The following is a 20652-nucleotide window of genomic DNA, read 5'->3' on the forward strand; positions in this document are numbered from 1 at the left end:
CCAGACCAGTATGCACATAACAGTCAGATTTTGATAGATCATTTTCAGTGACATATTATATTATATTATATTATATTATATTATATTAAACCCCCTGTTGGCTGCCCAGTTGATTGCCTATTGTTTATTTCTTTATTGTAAATATGCTGAAGCTAGGCTGCTCTTTTGAGCTTTGTAGTGTTTTGTAAATCATTGATCCACAAGCGCATATTAATATATAATATATAATTGTTTAAATGTATTCAAGCAAAGAGCACAAAGAGCTTTCCAGTGGAGGGAAAGTGAAGTCCAAAAACAAGATACATAGAGTACTGTAAGTACAGCAGCATATAGCAAATGAGTAGAAAGCAACAATTCAGACAAAAGACAGTACCAGCGTACCAAAACTAAATAAAAGGACACGAGTAAATCAAAAGTTGGATTGCCCCTTGTCGTGGACTCTGGAACAGCTAAAAGGGGCTAAACCAGCAGATCTAAGAGGCCTTTTGGGACAGAAGGGAATTTACTAATGTAATCTGGCACCTGGCCATGTAAAACCTTGTATGTAATTAGTTAGATTATTTTAAAATGGACTGAAAAAGACATTGGAAACCAGCGCAAAGATTCTAAAATTGGGCTGACTCGGTTACTGTGGCTGTCTTTATTTAGGCTAAAACTCAGCGACCGCTCGGCTGCCGCTGTTTCACAACAGCACTTTTATTTTGAAAAGCCACACACGCAAACAACAGCCCAGCTTTGATTTTAGCAATTTTTAGCTGAAGGCGAAAGGACGACCAAATATAACTGCATAAATTACAGACTTTCATTACAAAACATTCACCAAGGTGATTTGTCATTTCACTTTTGAATTATTAATTTGTTTAGAAGCTCTCTTTACTCATCTTTTCTGCTTATAATTTAGATTTCAGACTGCATTACTAAATTTCATATTATCTATCTCATCTTCTCCATTTTCACGTGATCATCATAGTTATAACTAACTAGTTATTGTCATTATATTTGAGATGATCTCATAAATCATTCCATAGCATTTATTTAATCCTAATTTCAGCTCTTTTGGTCCTCCGGCACACACTGGCTGCTCCGTGAGCACAGAGATATCTAGTCGTGGCTTTGAGCTGTGATGGTCTGCGTTAGGGATGACCTCATGGTCTCGGCTGCTCAGACGAGCGTCTAATGTGAGTCTACCGCCCCCCTGTGGTGATGTAAGGACGTGCAGGCTAGAGGGCCGCTGATGATGTTGTCTCCCGTGTCTTGTTGACGCATTTCATTACGTCAGCGCTGTGGTGGGTCTCTCTTGTGCTCTACAAATTTACCCCCTCCATCTCCTCCGGTCGCTGCCCAGAAATGTGTGTGTGTGTGTGTGTGTGTGAGTGAGAGAGATTTGCGTGTGTGTGTATATTTGTGTGGTGGCTGTGCGCTGCTGACCTGTGTGTCTCATTTCAGAAAGAGTCCCCCACCGCCTCCAGGCAGTCCCCTGCCAATGGCCACTCCAGCATTAACAGTTCTATCTTGGTAAGGACCCCCGCCCCCAGAAAAACCCCCACCGTCAGACCCACAACACATTTCTCTCTCTTCTCCCCCCCGGTGCGTCTCATTTGTCACGTTGATGTATCGTGGTATTTTTACATGTCCGTCAGTTGATCCGTTTATCATGAGTTGTGTTTATTACTGTTGTAACTTTCAGTTGTGATAGCAGTAGCAATACAATTAGCAGTACAGTAGATCTCCTGAGTCGATCCCGCGTTATTGTCCCCGTTCATCGGCTTGAGCCAAAGGCCCCCGTGTCCGATATCTCAGTTAACAAATTGGTGTGCATCATAAAGCCTGCTGTGCCTCATTGCTGTCACAACACACTAGGCCTGCTGTGGTCACAACGGTACAGGGGACGCACTCCAGGCTCCCGCTGTGCATTACACTAAAGCTAATCAGGCTCTGCAGTTCCTTTTGTTTCTCCGCCACGGCTCCAGACAGACACCGTGGTCGTGCTGATGCTGCAGCTGCTTTGCTTGCTGTGTGCTTGCTTGGTTGCTCCGCAGCTAGATCTGCTTTAACTGATGAGAACTGTCCACTTTCCTCTCTCTGTGTCCTTTTTGCAAGAGCAGTAGCTAGATTGCAGATGAATGTGCATGCACGGTTTTAAGTTTCTCGAAAGGATATCTGAATGCTTTTTTTTGTTTAACTTCAGTATTTGTATCTTGCTTAACTAAGTCTTTCTGTCATCAACGGTTTGCTTCCACAGGACCTGCCATCCATTCAGCCCAAGGGTCGACAGGTGAATAAAAGCCACTTACTCACTCACCTGTACTCACTAGCTCCTTATACAACGCTTGCATCCCTCCCCTATATGCAGAAGTGTGTGTCTCTATTTCTCCCTAACCCTCTTTTCTGCTTCACAAAACTCATCAGTATAATTTGGATTCATTTACTAGATAGTTGTTTTGTTTAGACTGGCCGCCGACCGATCCCCGGGCTGTTCAGACTGTCGCTCATGATGCGATTGGCCGAGGTCTTAAAAAAAGAAATATTGGATTTTGGGCCCACTCCAAAATTAATTCAATTCAAATTTTATAATTTACACCAAAATAGGCTGCAGCTGCGCAGCTTTTAGCAGACAGAACGCATCTGGATTCAAATTAAGCTTTGTTTTGAGGGTGTTTTTGGAGATTAGATTTTATTGATTTAGAGAACATAATGCTTGAGGAGGAAAGCAGTCAGAATGGTGTTACTGCAAATGCGTCAGTCTGTCTGTGTATATCCAGTTTTGTAAAGGAAGCCAGAGATTCAGACCAATTGTGTCACCCACAACACACACACACACACACATCTTTGTGATCGTTCTCTCCTCATCTGTACTCTTTAACAACCACACCTCCCCTCCACAGACAAAACTCGTCCAAAACAGAAGTCGCACTGCAGTGGTCACTTTGGTTGTAGAGGTCTTCATAAGTCCAGTATTTTGGACCCAAGCACAGTCAGAACCAGTTGATAATCAGACCTGATCCAAAATGGCAGCAGTATGATGCTCCACCAATTAATAATTAAGTCTCACCTCCAAAAAAAAACACTTCCTGCTGCAATAAGTATGACGTACCATGTGATCAGAGTTGATTAGGACTTCCACTATGATCCACTCGAGTTGGATTGCAACTACTAATTATTTTCCAAAGATATTTAATTTACAATGATATAAAACGGAGAAAAGCAGCAAATACTCACATTTTAGAAACTGGGATTTGGCATTGCTTTATTATTTGATTATCAAAATAGTTGCCGATTTATTTCTCTGTTGTTCGACTAGTCGTTTCAGCCCCACACTCGGGTTTTAGATATACTGACACACTGCAATAGAACGAGACTCTGTTCCCAGGTAGGACCTGAGAGTACCTATGAAGACCTCTACTTGGTTTTTCTTACAGTGATGTAAAGCTAATACACTGTACACTTAATATGAGTGACCACTGTTGTGTCCTCAGCCTGACAGTGCAGCGCGGTAATAACGGCACAGGCATTGTTGAACCCTGCAGAGCCTAGCGATCACCCCTAACCCCTGATCCCCAGTCAGATATGAATTCGTGCCCGTTGCGGTAACATCTCGGCGTATGGGCAGACGCTGTGAGAACAGAGTTATGGACAACCCTTTACCTCAAGCTAACTAAGATTTTGTGTCAGCATAACAGTCCTCCATAACTGTCATCTCATCCCATCACAGTGTCTTTATGTGCACCTTCCTCACGCATACATCATCAATTTCCTCTGAGATAATCCAACCTTACTCACCCAAAATTATACTATCTCACTCTTTTTTAATGTTGTGAGATCAAGTATCAGCACAGTGGCATCAAAGGATCTTGTGGTTGTACCAACAGCAGATCCTACCAGCAGAGGGCAGTAGAGTCCACGACAGACCATCTTACACCACAAGCTTGGCATCCTCAGAGCTGCAGAGCTTGATCTCAGTGCCATTGAATTGTCACATAGTTTACAATGTGTTGACAGGAAGTAAATGTTTATAGTGTCACGAGGGTAAGCCTCCTTTCAGTCGCTCCAAAAGAGTAGTTGTACCTCCTCCTTGTCCTGTCTCGCCACCATCAACCCCCAACCCTTCTCCCCTCCACCAACCTTGGCCACCATACTGCTGTTTAGACATTGCATAGCCGTTTTGCTGCATGACGTGTGTGATGCTTTCAAATCCTAGATTGTATCCAGACCTCCAATCAAGGACAAAATGTCTGTTAAGGTAAGAGACAGCCTCTCCCATCAACCCCCCCACCCCAAAAAAAAGGGAAAAAACACACAATAACTACTTTACACTTTTGTCCCAAACACACCAGCTCACTTTCACACTTTGTAAAACAGCAACAAACCGCTGTGTGGTTAAAAATGGTATAAAGCAGAATAATGACTTTTGTTTTGAACTCATGGACACACAAACAATGCCTGTGCCGTAATTACCAGTGTGTTGAGAGGCTCATTAATAGCCCGGCAGTGTCTGGGTTTATCTCACTGGAGAAAGCCCTTCCTTGGAAACCAGTTTCCAACCTGGCGACCAAACCCCCCCCCCGTGCTCTCACATCCCCCGAGAATCCACTGCTCATTACTTCAGTCCTAGCTGTCACGATATGCAAAAGAAAATACACCAACTCTTATCTTCCTGCCTGTCGGATTTCTCTTTCACTTCTTTCAGTTGACACACCACTGCCTATTTCGGAAACCCCGACACCACCCGTCCCTCAGTTAGCTCACTTGACTAATCTCACTCTCGCACTTTTCACCACAGATCTACGTGAGGGCTCAGTTTGAATACGACCCCTCCAAAGATGAACTCATCCCCTGCAAGGAGGCCGGCATTCGCTTCCGGGTGGGCGACATCATCCAGATCATCTCCAAGGATGACCACAACTGGTGGCAGGGCAAACTGGAGAACACAAAAAATGGCACAGCAGGCCTCATCCCGTCGCCAGAGCTGCAGGAGTGGTGAGAGGGAAAAACACACAGTCACGGGGAGATTATGGCAAAAAAAGACGAGGTCACAGACAAACTCCATATCTACAATCCGTCAGCTCAAAGCTAAATTTTGAAACACTGTTTGTGTGTTTGTGGTAGGCGAGTGGCGTGTATAGCCATGGAGAAGACCAAGCAGGAGCAGCAGGCCAGCTGTACCTGGTTTGGCAAGAAGAAGAAGCAGTACAAAGACAAGTATTTGGCAAAGCACAACGCAGGTACGCCGTGCACTCGCACATATATTCACAATCACACGCATGTGCACACAAAACGACATGCTGCAGACACTTCAGTCACTCCCTACATGCATGCATTTTACATAATGTTTACGCAAGTGTGAGTGTGTGGGCTTGTGAGCATGTATGTCTGTCCATCTGTCTGTTTATGTAGGTGGAACTTGTATGTAACAGGATCTTGTAGCATTCATCTCCAGTAGCAGAGCCACGGCCAGGAATCACAGGGAAAGCTGCCAGTGTAGCAGAAATCTTATATGAGCACAGGGGCGATTTAGGGAAATGTGGGCAGCTCATTGATACGCACACCAGGTTTGAGCCAGCAAATCTCTGTATCTTTAGGCATAGTTTTAAATAACCTCTTGCCATTTGTCTCTTCGGTCAACACGTGATATCAAACACAGAGGCCCAGAAGTAGCAGCAGATATCAGCAGCGGCGGCGGCGTCTGGACGTAGATGTAGCACAGAGATTCACGACTCCAGTATCACTGCCATGTGTCTGGTTGTGTGACCAGGCGGAGGTGTTGTGGGGTAAACTCATCACCTGTGTTTGGTTTCCAACCGTTTTGGCTTGTGATCACTTGTAACCCAGCATCACAGGTTATGGCTTTAATCAGAATCAGAAATACTTTATTGATCCCCGAGGGGAAACTCTTTTGCTACAGCAGCTCGCCTTTACATCAGTGCACACAGGAATAGAAGCACTAAGCAAATCAAAATATATAATACACTATAATACAGGTCAGAAAATAAATTAAGTACCATAAATTAAGAGTGGACGTGAGCTATGAGTAGGGCTGCAACTAATGATTACTTTGTCAATTGATCACTTAATCGTTGGGTCTACATTATGTCAGCAAAAAACGGAGACGTCTTAAAATGTCTTGTTTTGTCCAAAAAACTAAAAATATTCAGTTTACTGCCATAAAAGACAAGACAATATTTGCATTTGAGAAGCTGGAACCAATTAATTTTTGCCATTTTTGCTTTAAAAAAAAAAAGAATAAAGATCTATATTGATTATTAATTATCAAAGTAGTTGCTGATGATTTTTTTATAGATCCACTGATCAGTTAACTGACTAATCGGTTCGCCTCTAGTTGCAGTGTGAGCAGTTCACCAGTATTTTAGTATGTGAGAAAGAAAAGGAAGATAATAAACATTTGTGTAACAAACGTATTTTTCTTTTATCTATCTCAGAATGACAGGACTATTTTTCTTTGTATGCAAGTATTTTTAAAAAAAGCTGAATTTAATAATTTCTCTTGGGACCCCATGGGGGATCCAGACCCCTCTTTGGGAACCACTTAGAGTCAGGAGCAGTGCAGGGTGGAGATGAAGCATGGTGGGCATCGTTATCTCAGGCTTTAGGGTGTCAGGTGTCTGCAGCTCGTGTACTCAGATCGCTACACCTTCTGTACAGTATGTGCACCAAGCAGCAGGGGTGTATGATCGCATGCTTGACCCTACAATGTTGAACTTGGCAGCGAACATTGTGTCTATATCAGGAGCCAACCAAAATCTATACGTTAGCGCTTCCTTCCGAAGTAGCACACTGAGCAGTAGCAGAGATTTAAGGTCACGCAGTTCACAAACCGGTCTTCACGTGAGGTGGGACCCCCCAAAAACCAAGCTGAAACAGATCCTAGCAGCTATTCTCCTAAAAGACTGTTTGAACGCAGAGAGAGGAGACAAGTAATAGATGATAGGTGATGGGCGGAGCGTACTATTTACTCACATCTTTGTGCAGGCAGTTGAGAAGATTATGGGATGAGACATCTGAAGTGACAGAAGAGGTTGAAGGACACTGTCTCTGTCATGTGCATTTGTGTATGTGTGTACAGTATGTGTGTGTGTGTCTGTGTGTGCATCTAAATATCCAGTTGATAAGCATGTCTGTCCAACTGTGCACATCTGACACCTGTACGTCTGTTTAAAAAGGAATTGCCTTAATATTCTATAGCATGCAGAACATAGTTATGTAGTCAGGAAAGCATGAATGCATGAAATCCAGAGCCACCTGAACGTATTCATCAGTATTTAATCAATACTATGACTTCACTCATCCCCCATTTTATTGACAGATTAATACATTAGTTCATGTTTAACACTTTAATCCCATGTTCTAACGAGGGTTGAATGCAGGGCATTGAGATTCTCGTTTAAATCTATTCCCTTATTGCTGTGGAAACCCGGGATTTTTTTTTTTTTTTTGCATGTTCTTGCTCTTGTGCGTGTTCGCGTAGAGAAAACTATTGTACGTACTGAAACAAAAACACCTTCTCCAAACCTCAAACGCTACCACCAACCGGCAGAGCCGAATAAGTCCAAACTTTAAAGCTGCAGTCGTTGTGGTGACGGTTACCTTTCATGCTAAAATGGCAGCTTACAGTGCAGCTGTGTGGCAAAATGTTTTTTTGAGTAAGTGTGAACGAAGCAAGAGTACAAAATCTGTAAACAGATGGTTCAACAAGCCTTAACCAGACGCGCAGCTAAACGTCCAAGAACCTCAATACTTTCTGAGTACCGACCGAAATGTATCTATATTAGGCTTATTTACTTATTTCATGATCAAATAGTTTCTGTTCGATAATCAGGAAACTTTTCACTATATTTTCTGAAGGCAAATGTCTTTTTTAAACGCTGATGTATTGAGCAGTTTGGCATAATTTGCTTACTTAAAAGTATTGTTTTGGTATCAGTATGGGAAGGTTTCACATTGGCATCGTTATTAAACATTTCAAATGGCAAACAGCCCTAGTAAAAACCTCGGGTCAGCGCTGTAAATGTGGTCATTAGCTCCCATATAACGACTCGGACGTTATATGAGATACGGATACGCTGAAAAACACGGGATCACGCAATTCTGTATGATTTTTTTTCAACCTCAAAGATTAAATTTTACTAACATCAAATTAGAAAATTCTAATAAAAGACAATTTTATGGTCAATTGTCTGTCGTTTAAAGTCAAACTTCAAGAAATCCCGGTTTTCCCAGGAAACGACTCGTATATTCATGGGAAATAAATCACTTTAAAATCCCCTTCAGCCCTAACTGATCCCAGTCGGCCTCAGGCTCTGTCGTGCTGCTGGTGCGTGTTATTGCCATCACCAGAATCTCTGCTCCACATTTCACACAGTGACATATGACCAGTTGGTGTGAATATACCCTTCAGCAGCAGCAGCAACAGTGTATTGTGTATTTCCATCACCATTTTTGCCTCTGTGCAGTGGCGCACAGCTGCCCAGCTGTTGTATCTTGCTGTTTGTGTGTAATTTTGTAATTCTGCTGTTGTAACCAAACCATGTTATGACCCCTCCTGTTCATCTCTCTCGCTTTCTCCTACTGAACGGCCTCTCTGCATGTAAGTAACAACCAGTGACAGCAACCAACTCCACCTCTGTCTTTTACTCTCTTCCACTTACTCTCTCTTCTCTCTTCGTTTATTTTAATAACCCGGTAGATTAAATCAGCTGTCACTGCCAGCGTTTCAGTTTTGTTTCTGTTGATGCAATCAGAAAAACAACAGAGGTCCGAGACAAAACTGAAAGCATGTAGTTTAGTTTGTGTGTTTCAGACGTTGTGTGCTGTGATCTTAACCCATTTTCTAATCCATGTTGGGTCAAGTGTGCTCGTTAGCAGACCCAGACAGCAATGCAAGTCTCTGGTATTAACTAACATATTCAGTCGACGCAGTGTCTTCCCTTCACGCCGTGCAGCCCGTAACTTTAAACGGTTATTCAGCATCAGTCTGAGCAGCAGCTGGTCTGCAGCCGCCTGTTGCACAAGAGAACCCAGTGATTTGTGGGTATTGTATTTCACTTGTCAGCGCCCTGAGATGGTGGCTGCATGGAGGTTCGTGTTACAGAGGCTGAGAACACATTGTACAGAGCTGTGCTCTAACATGCGATGCACTCTGCACAACAGACAGCCTGCAGTTTCCCTCATTTATTCTGGTCTGTGTTTTGTCACACAGAGAAATGATTGTAAAGTACCCCGCGTTGACTTAAATCACTGATTTTATAGAAAAAATACACTAAAGTTAACAAACATCTTTTGTTCTGTTACTAAAGTTGTGATAAAACTGTGCACAGTTACCTTTATTTAGATTTATTTAGAAATAGTTGCACAAATGTAACTTAAATCATGTCCTTCGGAAATATCTACATGAATAAGTAGAATTTTAAAAAAATTGTCGATTTACAGAAAATATATCAGCAACTATCTTGATAATCAAATAATAATTCCAATATTTTTATTTAGCAAAAACGTCTGGTTCCAGCTTTTCTTTGTCATATATGATAGTAAACTGAATATTTTTAGGTGTTAAGACTGATTGTTGGATAAAACATGTGCCACCTTGAGCTCTGGGAAATTATTATGGACATTTTATAAAAATAACAAATCAAGAAAATAATTGTTAGTTACAGCAAATACTTCTTGAGATTCTTGATTGATTCGGTCCAGAAATTGTAAGAAAAAAGTCAAACTTGTCCATCATCAAAGCCCAGGCTGGGACATTCAAGTTGCCTGTTTAGTCTGGCAGCAACTCAAAGATAATCAGCAAATATTCCCATTGGGAGGCTGGGACAAGTGATTTATTTATTTTTTTTTTTTGTCCGCAAAAAACTTAAATCGCTTATCAAAATTGTTGCCCATTAATTGACTAATCAATTAATTGACTTTACTTTTCAGTCACATTTATTCAGCTGGTCTTTTTTCCTCCAGTTCAGCTCCTTTTTCTCTCTTTTTCACGAAATAGTTCTTGTTAACACAAATAAATATCAATGAGGTTTGGATAACAAGCTAAATTTGATAAAACAGCAATGTCATTGCCATGGCAACGTCTCCGAACGTCCCGCTTGACTCAGCAATCAAGTGGATTTATTATTTTAACAGTAGTCGTTATAGTTTCATTATCCTGGTTAACTAAATCTCATTTACTAGCGCCGTCTTTGCTGGGTCATATCGGCACACGAGCCTCTCTCGTGAACAGTTGTCTCGCTGGATGAATCACCGCTTGGCCAGATTTATTTATCAGAGCACACAGAAAGGTTATTTTTAAAAAAAGGAGTCATCATCACTTCACAGATCATCTCTCAAGTCGTCATTTCCACTCACTGTTTCGACGTTAGGCTTGTTGCCAGTGAGGCTTTTAAATCTGCTTTGTTTTGACAAGTTATCCAACTTCCTCTTCTCTTCACCACATAGTTACCAGATGTGTTAAAGACTCTTTAGTCCGCCTTGCTCCCCTCACTCTCTCTAGAGCCCTCTAACTGCTGTTTGTCCCAGCACGCTCTTCGTCGCATCCTCTCACTCTCTTTCTCTCTCACTTCCAGTCTTCGACCAACTAGATCTTGTCACGTATGAAGAGGTTGTGAAGCTTCCTGCTTTCAAGAGGAAAACACTAGTTTTGTTGGGTAAGTTCTGCCAAAATGTAGCAGCAACGAACGGGGACGTCTGTCGTCATGTGTGACCTCACCGACTTACTGTGTGTGTGTGTGTGTCTTTGTCGTCAGGTGCCCATGGAGTGGGCAGAAGACACATCAAGAACACACTCATAACCAAACACCCTGACAGATTCGCCTACCCCATCCCACGTAAGACTACACGATCCAGGTCCTCCACAGAAACGTACTTAACGGCACCACGTGTGTCCGGAAATGTCAATGCTCTGTGTCTCCTGGTGTCCCACAGACACAACCAGACCTCCGAAGAAGGACGAGGAGAACGGGAAGAACTACTACTTTGTCACCCACGACCAGATGATGCAGGACATCAGCAACAACGAGTACCTGGAGTACGGCAGCCACGAGGACGCCATGTACGGGACGCGGCTGGAGACCATCCGGAAGATCCACCAACAGGGACTCATAGCTATACTGGACGTTGAACCTCAGGTGTGTGTGAAGGTGTGTGTGTGTGTGTGTGCGTGCATGCATATATAAGGACATTTTGACCTCTGACACCTGTGCTCCTTCAGGCTCTGAAGGTCCTGCGGACAGCAGAGTTTGCTCCGTACGTCGTCTTTATTGCTGCACCAACTATCACGCCAGGCATCAATGAGGTAGGAAAACACCAAGCAAAACACACACACACACAAACGCACTCAAAAGATGATACACGTTAAAGGATAAGGCTGGTGATATTCTACATTTCTGATCCTCTTACAAGTATTGTGTGTGTATTTCAGCCTCTGAGCCATAGAGCTGCATTGTTGCAAAAAAAAAAAAAAACTATTAAAAACACATCAGCGAGCCGGGTGACATGTTCCTTCATCACCACGAACACACACACTGTAGTTTATTCTGACTCAGTCCCACACACACCGTCCTGCTGCCCCAAACACTCACTACAGCACCACATGTGTTTTTATCTGCAGTAGAAAATATTTGGTAAAAAAACTACAGTAACCAGCTGTTAAAGGAAAAGTCGGACAGCACTGAGAGACGGACTAACACATTGTTAGTTTTTATCACCACCAGCCTTATCCTTTAACTAACTAAATCTAATTTAAATTTAAATAATGGCATAACTAACTAAGTACGATAATAAAAATTTGAATAATGAATTAGAGATGTGATATGCATTAGCGTTGCAACAAGAGAGTCATTATTTTCTCTATCTGTACGTCGTTTTGTCTATAAAATGTCAGTTTTACAATTTCTTGTTTCATTTGTTTCACAGTACAAAACCCCAAAATATTTAGTTTACTACCATGACAAAGATCAGCAGCGAATCGTCACATTAAAACAAGTTGAAACCAGAGAATATTTGGCGCTTTAGCTGGGAAAATGGCCGATCGACTAATCATTTAATCTGCACTACATGTTTAAAGTGACAAATAGTGATAAATTCTCACTCACTGACAGATTTTGTGGCTGCGAGCTCTTCTTCATATTCAAAACAAATTGCATCTCTAAATCTGCCAAGTCAGCATGCATGTGGACCGGCAGCCGGTCGTTGTGTCCGCTCCTCTCTCATTCCTCTCTGCACTCGTTTGTTTTTGCATGCTGCATGCGTTTGTTTCCTTGGCACTCCCCCCAGATGCCCAGGTGGTGTCGAACGCTGCCAGTAAGTAAAACCTGACAGGATAGCGACTGCGTAGTGTTGTTTTTAATTATGTATGTGTGGATTCCTTCCCATATGCTTGCCTGTATGGTTCTAGTGGTTAGTGCCTCCTGTATTGTTTTCCCACTCACCTCCTCCTCTGCGGAGTAAAGGCCCTTACACGCTGTGCTCCGACAGCCATCTTGCAGGTTGAAAATTTCTGTAAATAGAAAACAACCTACACAAGAAAAGACATGTCATTAATTCCCGTCATATATCTGTGCCACACTCATGTTTTGAAAATGCATGATGGATGTATTATTCAAAAATAAGCGACGCTGGTTTGTGTATTCTGAATCATGTTATGCTGTATTTCTGTTGGTTTGTAGACATGGGTCGTAGGCAGTAGCCACATTGAGAGGATTCGGATTGAAATAGACTAGATAAAATCGATTTCTTTGGGGATTTTTTGTTTGTTTCGTCCAATCAACAGTCTAAAACCCCAAAAATCTGCAATTTACAATTATATAAAACAAAGAAAGCTCACAAGCTGGAACCAGAGGGCGTTCTCTAATTTGTGCTTGATTATCGACTAATATGAGTGTTAGACTTTAATTTTTATTAATTTCTGACTCTAGTAGGCTGATTTCTTACACATCATGTAAATAAAAAAACTTGAGAAGCCTGATGTCCGCGGCTAGACTTCCCCCGCAGAACGATGTCTTGATCATGTATATGGGTCGCTGGGTTTCTAATCGTTAAGTACGAGTGTGTAGGACCAAGGCTTTAGACAGGGACATTAAAATAGCCAGTGGAGCTACGAGTAGGTCCCCGTTTTGTTCATCTCGAGGGCGCGCACGCGGGTGACGCAATACGCATTCCTGCCAATGGTTTCATACTATTCCACTGATCTACAGGTGGACTCGACAAAGGCAGTGAAGAAGACTGCGAGCAAGTAAACATGGATGTAAACAACGCTGCATATGTTGTTAGAGCTCACGGATACACACGATGAGTAACGCTGACTGTTAACATAACTTTTGTTTGTTTGCAAGACAAAACACACAGCGGAGCAGGCAGATTAAAGGACAGATCATTCCACAGCGATGCGTTCTTGCATTTAAAGTAACTCGATCGAACATCCGGCTAAAACTAAACACAAAGTAGCCTCTAGAAGTCAAAATGAGTTTCCGCCGCTGACACTTTGGCGGTCTGTCTGCTCCGACAGCGTCTTCTATCACTAATACAGCTAAAATATGAAAGCCATGCTTCTAAAATAATGTCATTGGTAGGGGGAGAAATGTGCGGATTTCTGCTGCGTGGATTTACAGGTACCAGGAAACGTAAGTGCAAACAGAAACACACTGAGTGTCTTTGGTCGCCGAAGCTCTAAATTGGCCACCAGTGGACGTTTCTCTTAGACAGTCCTGGTCCTCAGTTCTGAACTGACGACCAAAGATTTCATGTTGCTCTCGCCTTGGACGGCACAGTCTGCAGGTGCCGTAAGAGTTTCTCTTTCAGTCCTGTATGTGCTCTCATCACTCTCTGCCTTCATCAGTGTCTAACACCCTCTGTTACTCCTCCTCCTCCAGGACGAGTCTCTCCAGCGGCTGCAGAAGGAGTCTGAGATCCTGCAGAAGACCTACGCCCACTACTTCGACCAGACGATCATCAACAACGAGATCGACGAGACCATCAGGCACCTGGAGGAGGCCATCGATCTAGTGTGCACCACCAGCCAGTGGGTTCCCGTGTCCTGGGTCTACTGACCTGCAGCCCAGACCTACACCAGCTCCGCCTCCTCCTCCCATCATTCCCTCTTCAAAATAAGAATAAATAACAAAAACCGATGGGAAACCTCTCTACACTGCACTCGATCGAAAATTCCTTCAGCGTACTGTGAAAGCGACCACAGCATTCAACCGAAATCCTCCTGAACGCTGCACAAACTACCTGCGGCGGGCCAATTATCGGACTCTTGCCCTGACAGACGACCTAGTCATAGTGTTGTGTAAAAACAGAGTAAACAAAAGTGAATATTGTCATGTCTGTACTAGCTAGGAGGCAACATTTTTGTAGATGTTTGTTTTAAAGAGACAGTACTGTGTCCCGTCCTCCCACGTTGGTGCACTGCTAGCTCTCCACCGCCACAACCCTCCCGTCACATTGTAGTCCTGTTGGGTGTTGTAGTACTAAACCATCTGTAGAAAGACACTGTCAGTGGGTATTCTGTCTGTCGGCAGACCGAAGTAAAAGCACACAAACGCACTGCAATGTCTTCTCATCTATAGACCATAGCACCGGCCCTCATTATTTAGTCATTCCTGTTGTTTTCTAAGCTGTAATGCTGGACTCCATCCTATCGTTAGCGTTCGGTACAGATACGGTATCACCACGCGCACACATACGCACCTTTCTACCTACCAGGTACTGTCTCTTCTAAATAAATCCATAAATGTTTTAGAGATTTGAATGAGGTCATCATGCATGTGGACATTTGCAAGCTTCCATGCTGTCAGTCAGTGTGTTCCCTGTGTCCCTCTGTAAACCTCCAAGAAAGAAAAGAAGACAAATAATATATATAAATATATATATCTAGAAACATTCCAGCTGTTTGGAAGACTGAACTCAGCCAAGGGAAGCAAGAGGGGGCAAGAAAAAACTAACCGTGACGGAGCCGGACGTTGACTTGACACCTATGCACATCCCTTGCATTTCGGGTGACATTTCTAAACCACAGATTTATAAAAAAAAAAATTGGAAAAAAAAAAAAGATCGACCATGTAGTGAGATGTGTTTGTAAAAAAAAAAGCAACAAAAAAAAACAACAAAAAAAAACATCGTAATAAAAGTCTCGATTTTTCTCTTTTTGATTTGTCATACACACAAAAAAAAGCAAGAATTTCACCTTTATTCCTCATTTTCCATTTCAGAAATGTGATGTCCAAGAGTATTAGTGTTTCAATCAAGTTTAAAACTCGACGAGCGGTGAAATGCTGAAAATTTTTATTCTGAAACTGTGTAACTGTCTGCAAAGGAAGTGTACGCTTTACATTCTGCAAAGGTGACTACTTTGCGAGGGAGGAGGCAGTGTGTGCATCTGAATAACCATGTATATGAATATGACAGACTGACATACAACTGCCCCTTGTGTAAATGACTCTGCAATGATAAAAAGGTTCTTCAGTATGAACAATTTTTTAAATATATTTCCTTTTGTGTGTTGGAAAAGTGAATCTTGTGAGTGGCACTTGTTTTTTTTCCACTGCACATAAGCACGACATGAACAATACGCGGCGATTCTGAATACTCTGTGTCACCAAGTTGGTCATCAGCTGTTAACGTTTTCATATCCAGCTATGAGCACATTCATGAGTTTTTAATTACAACTCAGTCACAAGCAAAACCATCAGAACATGAGATGAAGCTGGGACAGGCCTGTCTATGGGGCAATGAGGTTATTGTGGTGGCAAAAAGTGATATTAGTTGAGTTAAAATGTAATATATATTATCCATAAATGTATTATTATTATTTTTGTCCCATGATAAATAAGCTTTAATGAATAAGCAGTGGTGGAAAGTAGCTAAATTAGAAAAGCAACTATTATAATGAATATATTTTTATAATTTATATATTTATTACTGATTAATCTTCTGGTCTATAAAATGTCGGCATATAATTTTAAAAATGCCCATTTCAATTACTCAAAGCCCAAATTAACATATTCAAATAGCTTGTTTTGTCTGACCAACAGTCCAAAACTCATTATTATTAGTCATTATTTACTCCGGTATTCATTTTAGCGTCACAGAAAACAAAGAACCAGCTAATATTCACATTTGCGGAGCAGGAACCAGAGAATTTCTGACTGTTTGGCTTTAAAATGCTTGAAAATCATTAAGTTATTCAAATTCAAGTATTAAAGTTACTGATTTATCAACTAATCGATCAATCCACTAATTGTGTGAGGTGTTTGTACTTTACATGAATATTTCCATTTTATGCAACTTGATACTTCTACTATACTACATTTCACAGGACAATACTGTAGTTTTTACTCCACTGCACTGTCAGATTAAGCTTTCACAGAAAATATATGATCAGTTTACAAAATATAATACATTGTTATAGACTAAAATACCCAAAATGATGTAAAGCAGTTCAAATTAAAATGTTGTCTGAGGAAAAGAAATGACTGCCAGATAAAGTTTATCTAACCGATAACTAACAGTTTGTGGATTGCTAATAATTTCTAATTTTGTGGGCATTTCTTTACAATTAAAAAATATTTAATACTCACAATGTTGCCTCATGTTATCGAATTGAATAATTATTGAATTATTTGCTAGGTTAATCACTAAAATGTCCGAAAATAGTGGAAATAACACAAGTTCCCTGAGTCCAAGTTGACCTGTTCAAATAGTTGTTTTGTCCAAAATCCAAAGATTTCCATTTACTATCATAGCAGAACATCAAATATGAATAATATTATTATTATTATTATTATTAACAGTAAGAAGAAGAACACCAGCAAAGATTTGAGAAACTGGAAACAGTGAATCTTTGGTATTTTTGCTTAAGAAATAATTAACAATTAACTGATTAATTATTTTTTTCCCCAAAATCGACTTATCACTTTAGCCCCAAAGCAAAGTGATTCTACTGATCAATAAAAATAACACTTGGCAGATTATCGGTGCAGTTTTGGTCACCATGATGACCTTTCCCAGTTAAAAGTGAGCCAGCTTTCTGATTTAAGCCCAGAGAGAACTAGCTTGGCCACTAATCTTGCTTGGTGAAAAGAGGAAAATACTCCACTAGTCTCAAATTCTGCAAAGCAAAACAAAAACGAGCTCGGTTAGGAAGGAAACCACTCGTACACACACGAGCGAGGGCATGGAGGGCAAAAACATTAACTGAATCGACACAAAACTAAACAACAACAACCTACAACAAACAGACAGCCACAATGAACTGCATCGTAATATTACTGCACAGAAAAGTAGTTCAGGTTTTTCACACTAACATCAGGAGAATCTGTACATAGACATGACTGAATTCTCCAGCTCCATCCTCCAAAATATTTTCTGCTTTTCTTGGTCTGTTATGAAAGAAAACTGAATCATTTTTGGGGGGTTTTGGACTGTTGGTCGAACAAAAAGTCAATTTTAAAAACGTCCCTTTTGGACTTTGCTGACATTATAATAATCAAAATAATCGATTATGACAGTGACGGTAAGTTGGAGCCCTAAAACTGACTTTTAAATGGATTAGAAAATTAAGTTACACACACACGCCTGCGACGCAGCCCTGAGCCTTACGTGTTTCGGGTGAATGTGCATTCAGCCGACCTCTCGGTCACGTGCCGCATTTTGTGATTTCAATCAATCCAAGTGAGCGATTAGACTGAACGGCAGCCTGAATGCCGTGGTTTTACCGTTGTGTAATCTCATAGCATTAACATCTGAAAAAAAAAGAGGCACGGTTGACTGAGGACAGCTGTGTTTTGTTTTGTTTTTTTAAAATCAAGTATGGATCTGAAATCTCCGAATGAAAAATGGATTCGCCACCTCAGCACGAGGTGCAGCGCTAATGTAGCTCAGGACGCCCCTCAGCATTACTTGAACGAGACCTTACATGGATGTAAATAGTAGAAAAATCTAAAAGGAGTACTGCTTTAAAGACAGACAAAAATCTAAATTTAAACATGTAAAAGATAGAGACCTGAGCAACTGATATAATGATGAAGTCTTTTAAAAGTAGGGTTCATATATAGAATATGAATACCCACTTTACTAGTAAGTATTTTCCCTCTTTGAGGTATACTGCAGTGTAGACATTTGGTGATAATTTGTATAGCTTTTAGGCATCAAGTACGTTGACCAAAATGATTCTATCTGATTGTTGTATTGTTATTTTATTCCGTGTTTCCCCGGCTTTTATCTGAATTGTCACCAGCCAGGGCCAATAAATCCTGGGCCCCCTGACGGCAGCTCGCTCAGGGCCTGAATGCCATTTCACACGCTTTGGATACTCGCCTGCGTTTCCGGACGAATGCTCAAATGTTTGTCGTCAAGAAACAAAAATAACATCACGTCCCAAACCTCAACAGACAAGCTGAAAGCGAACCCAACGTCTGCGTACGTACAAAAGAAACCAGCCAGGCTGCTTAACGCAGACAGAGAGGCACGTCGGGGATAAGCCTTCAACCGATCGTCACGCGCACAGAGACAAAATCTTCAAACCACGACGATAAAAAGCACACCCAGAAACAATTAACAACAAACCAGCAACCAACAAACCACCTACTCACACGCCACTTTGCCTTGATGAGAAAAGAACAATGATAATGCTGTACTGTAGATAGGCAGACATAAGCAAATGGAATAACAATAACATTTCTGAAAATGTATTTTACGGTGCGGACCATGAAGCACAACGCCCCCCCAGTTTACGTCCAGCCGGGGACATTTGTTGCATAATTCCCTATATCTCTCATCTTTCTATTGTCCGCAGACTAATAAAAGGCATAAAATGCCCCCAAAAATATATCTTTTTAAATGTATTTTGCAATTCAATTTTAAAAAAAGGTTCTGTATACGAGATTTTGACCATTAATACAGCAGCAAACAACTATTTGCTTTGTAAAGCTATAGTGGAGTAATGGCGTCCTGAGCTTCTCTGTTCTTTGTTTTGGTAGCCGGTCCGGCCTGAAACTGTTCGTCTGTGAGGAGAGCGATATAACGGCTGGTTCTCTGCTCATCTAACGCTGTGAATTAAGGATTTATTTCGACCAAACCAGAGTTGGTGATTGCTGGAACAGCGGAAAGACTGACGGAGATGGTTTTGGTGAGTGTTATTTTGCTTCTGTCCAGTTTGAATAAAGTGTGTTTTAAGATGATCAGCGAGGTAAAATTACTGTTTTTCTCAATGGAGTCTGGTGCGCCGTAGCGCCCATTTGTTTTGATCTGAGACGCTGGTGCTCTGGTGCGACGTTTAGCGGCAGTGAATGTCGCATACAGCTCCTTTAATGTTTGATAAATAATTCAACATTTAAAGACAGAACAAGCCAATAGAATTATTAACTGTCAAATTTAATGATCTTTTATTAGTATGTTTTGAGTTTTCTAATGCATATTAAAAAAACAAATATATTTAATTAATTCATAATAGCTTTTTAAACAAATGTATTAACGGATTATAACTGAACACTGTAAAAGCTAAAAGCCACATCAGCTAACCCCCGTTACACCAAATTCTTTGACCTGATTAGAAATTCCAGCTGTTTTTTTAAAAATCATAATTTATTACATTGTGTCCCAATCTGAATATTACATTTATTACATTTTTTTTAAATTTTATTTTACATTTTAATACATTTTTTTTATTTTTACATTTTATTACTTTTTTTTTTATGTTACATTTTATTAAAAATTTTTATCATTTTTTATTTTATTTTTTTATTTAACATTTTATTACATTTTTTATTTTATTTTACATTTTAATACATTTTTTTTATTTTTACATTTTATTACATTTTTTTATTTTTTTTATTTTTTTATTTTACATTTTATTACATTTTTTTACCATTTTTTATTTTATTTTTTTTATTTAACATTTTATTACATTTTTTTTCCCGTGCAATATTTAGTTTTCCCATGTTAGTTTTTCCTATTTATTGAAATTGATATTATATACCTCCATTACTGCTGTGCAATATCTTAATAATCTCAATAAGCTAAACTTAACTCGACAGTACATACACCACTACTTATCACTTATTACTTATTTTATTACATTGTATTATTATAGCGTATTATCATCATCATCAACCGGTAAACCCACTTGGTACCTCACACTTAATTTATCTTATACTTATACCCACCTGGTACTTAATTTATTTTCTGACCTGTTTTATTGTATTATATTTTTTGCTAGTACTTTCTCCTGTGTGCACTGACGTAAAGGCGAGCTGCTGTAACAAAGAGTTTCCCTTCGGGGATCAATGAAGTATTTCTGATTCTGATTCTGACATACTGTATTTTGATAGGTGTTACCAAAAATGGTGCCCCCATAGTATTTGGATAAGGTCAAAAATTAATAGCTGTTAACCAGAAACTGTGACCCTATAATATTCAGATTGGGACACAAATTTTGAAAAGAAAAACATTTGACCACGCAGACACAAATTTTGATAATTGAGATTTAAGTGTACCAAAATCTGTGACACACTGGAGGATCAATTATACGAAAAGACCAAAGTATCAACCCAGTATTGTCAGGTGAGGTGTCTGCGCTCTACAGGTGACCTGTACACCACATTTTATGCTATCAAAACTTGTGAACCGATGGGGACTCAATTT

General features: G+C 40.5%; 1 protein-coding gene across 20 annotated transcripts in view; it reads left to right on the top strand.

Annotated features, from left to right (window-relative positions):
- caska (calcium/calmodulin-dependent serine protein kinase a) overlaps positions 1–15524 on the top strand; it is a 120588-nt gene extending 105064 nt beyond the window's left edge. For 6 of the 20 annotated variants that reach the window (XM_044216256.1, XM_044216261.1, XM_044216259.1 and 3 more), the window contains 10 exons: positions 1447–1515; positions 2243–2275; positions 4199–4240; positions 4781–4977; positions 5107–5222; positions 10578–10658; positions 10758–10838; positions 10936–11138; positions 11222–11305; positions 13881–15524. In XM_044216256.1, coding sequence (XP_044072191.1) covers positions 1447–1515; positions 2243–2275; positions 4199–4240; positions 4781–4977; positions 5107–5222; positions 10578–10658; positions 10758–10838; positions 10936–11138; positions 11222–11305; positions 13881–14057 — 1083 coding nt within the window. In that variant the 3' untranslated portion in view covers positions 14058–15524. The remainder of the gene's footprint in view (positions 1–1446; positions 1516–2242; positions 2276–4198; positions 4241–4780; positions 4978–5106; positions 5223–10577; positions 10659–10757; positions 10839–10935; positions 11139–11221; positions 11306–13880) is intronic. The other 14 variants (XM_044216268.1, XM_044216271.1, XM_044216269.1 and 11 more) reach the window with 8 other exon arrangements.
- The last annotated feature ends 5128 nt before the right edge of the window (positions 15525–20652 follow it).

The sequence above is a fragment of the Siniperca chuatsi genome, linkage group LG12 (assembly GCF_020085105.1).
Source record: "Siniperca chuatsi isolate FFG_IHB_CAS linkage group LG12, ASM2008510v1, whole genome shotgun sequence".
Taxonomy (NCBI): domain Eukaryota; kingdom Metazoa; phylum Chordata; class Actinopteri; order Centrarchiformes; family Sinipercidae; genus Siniperca; species Siniperca chuatsi.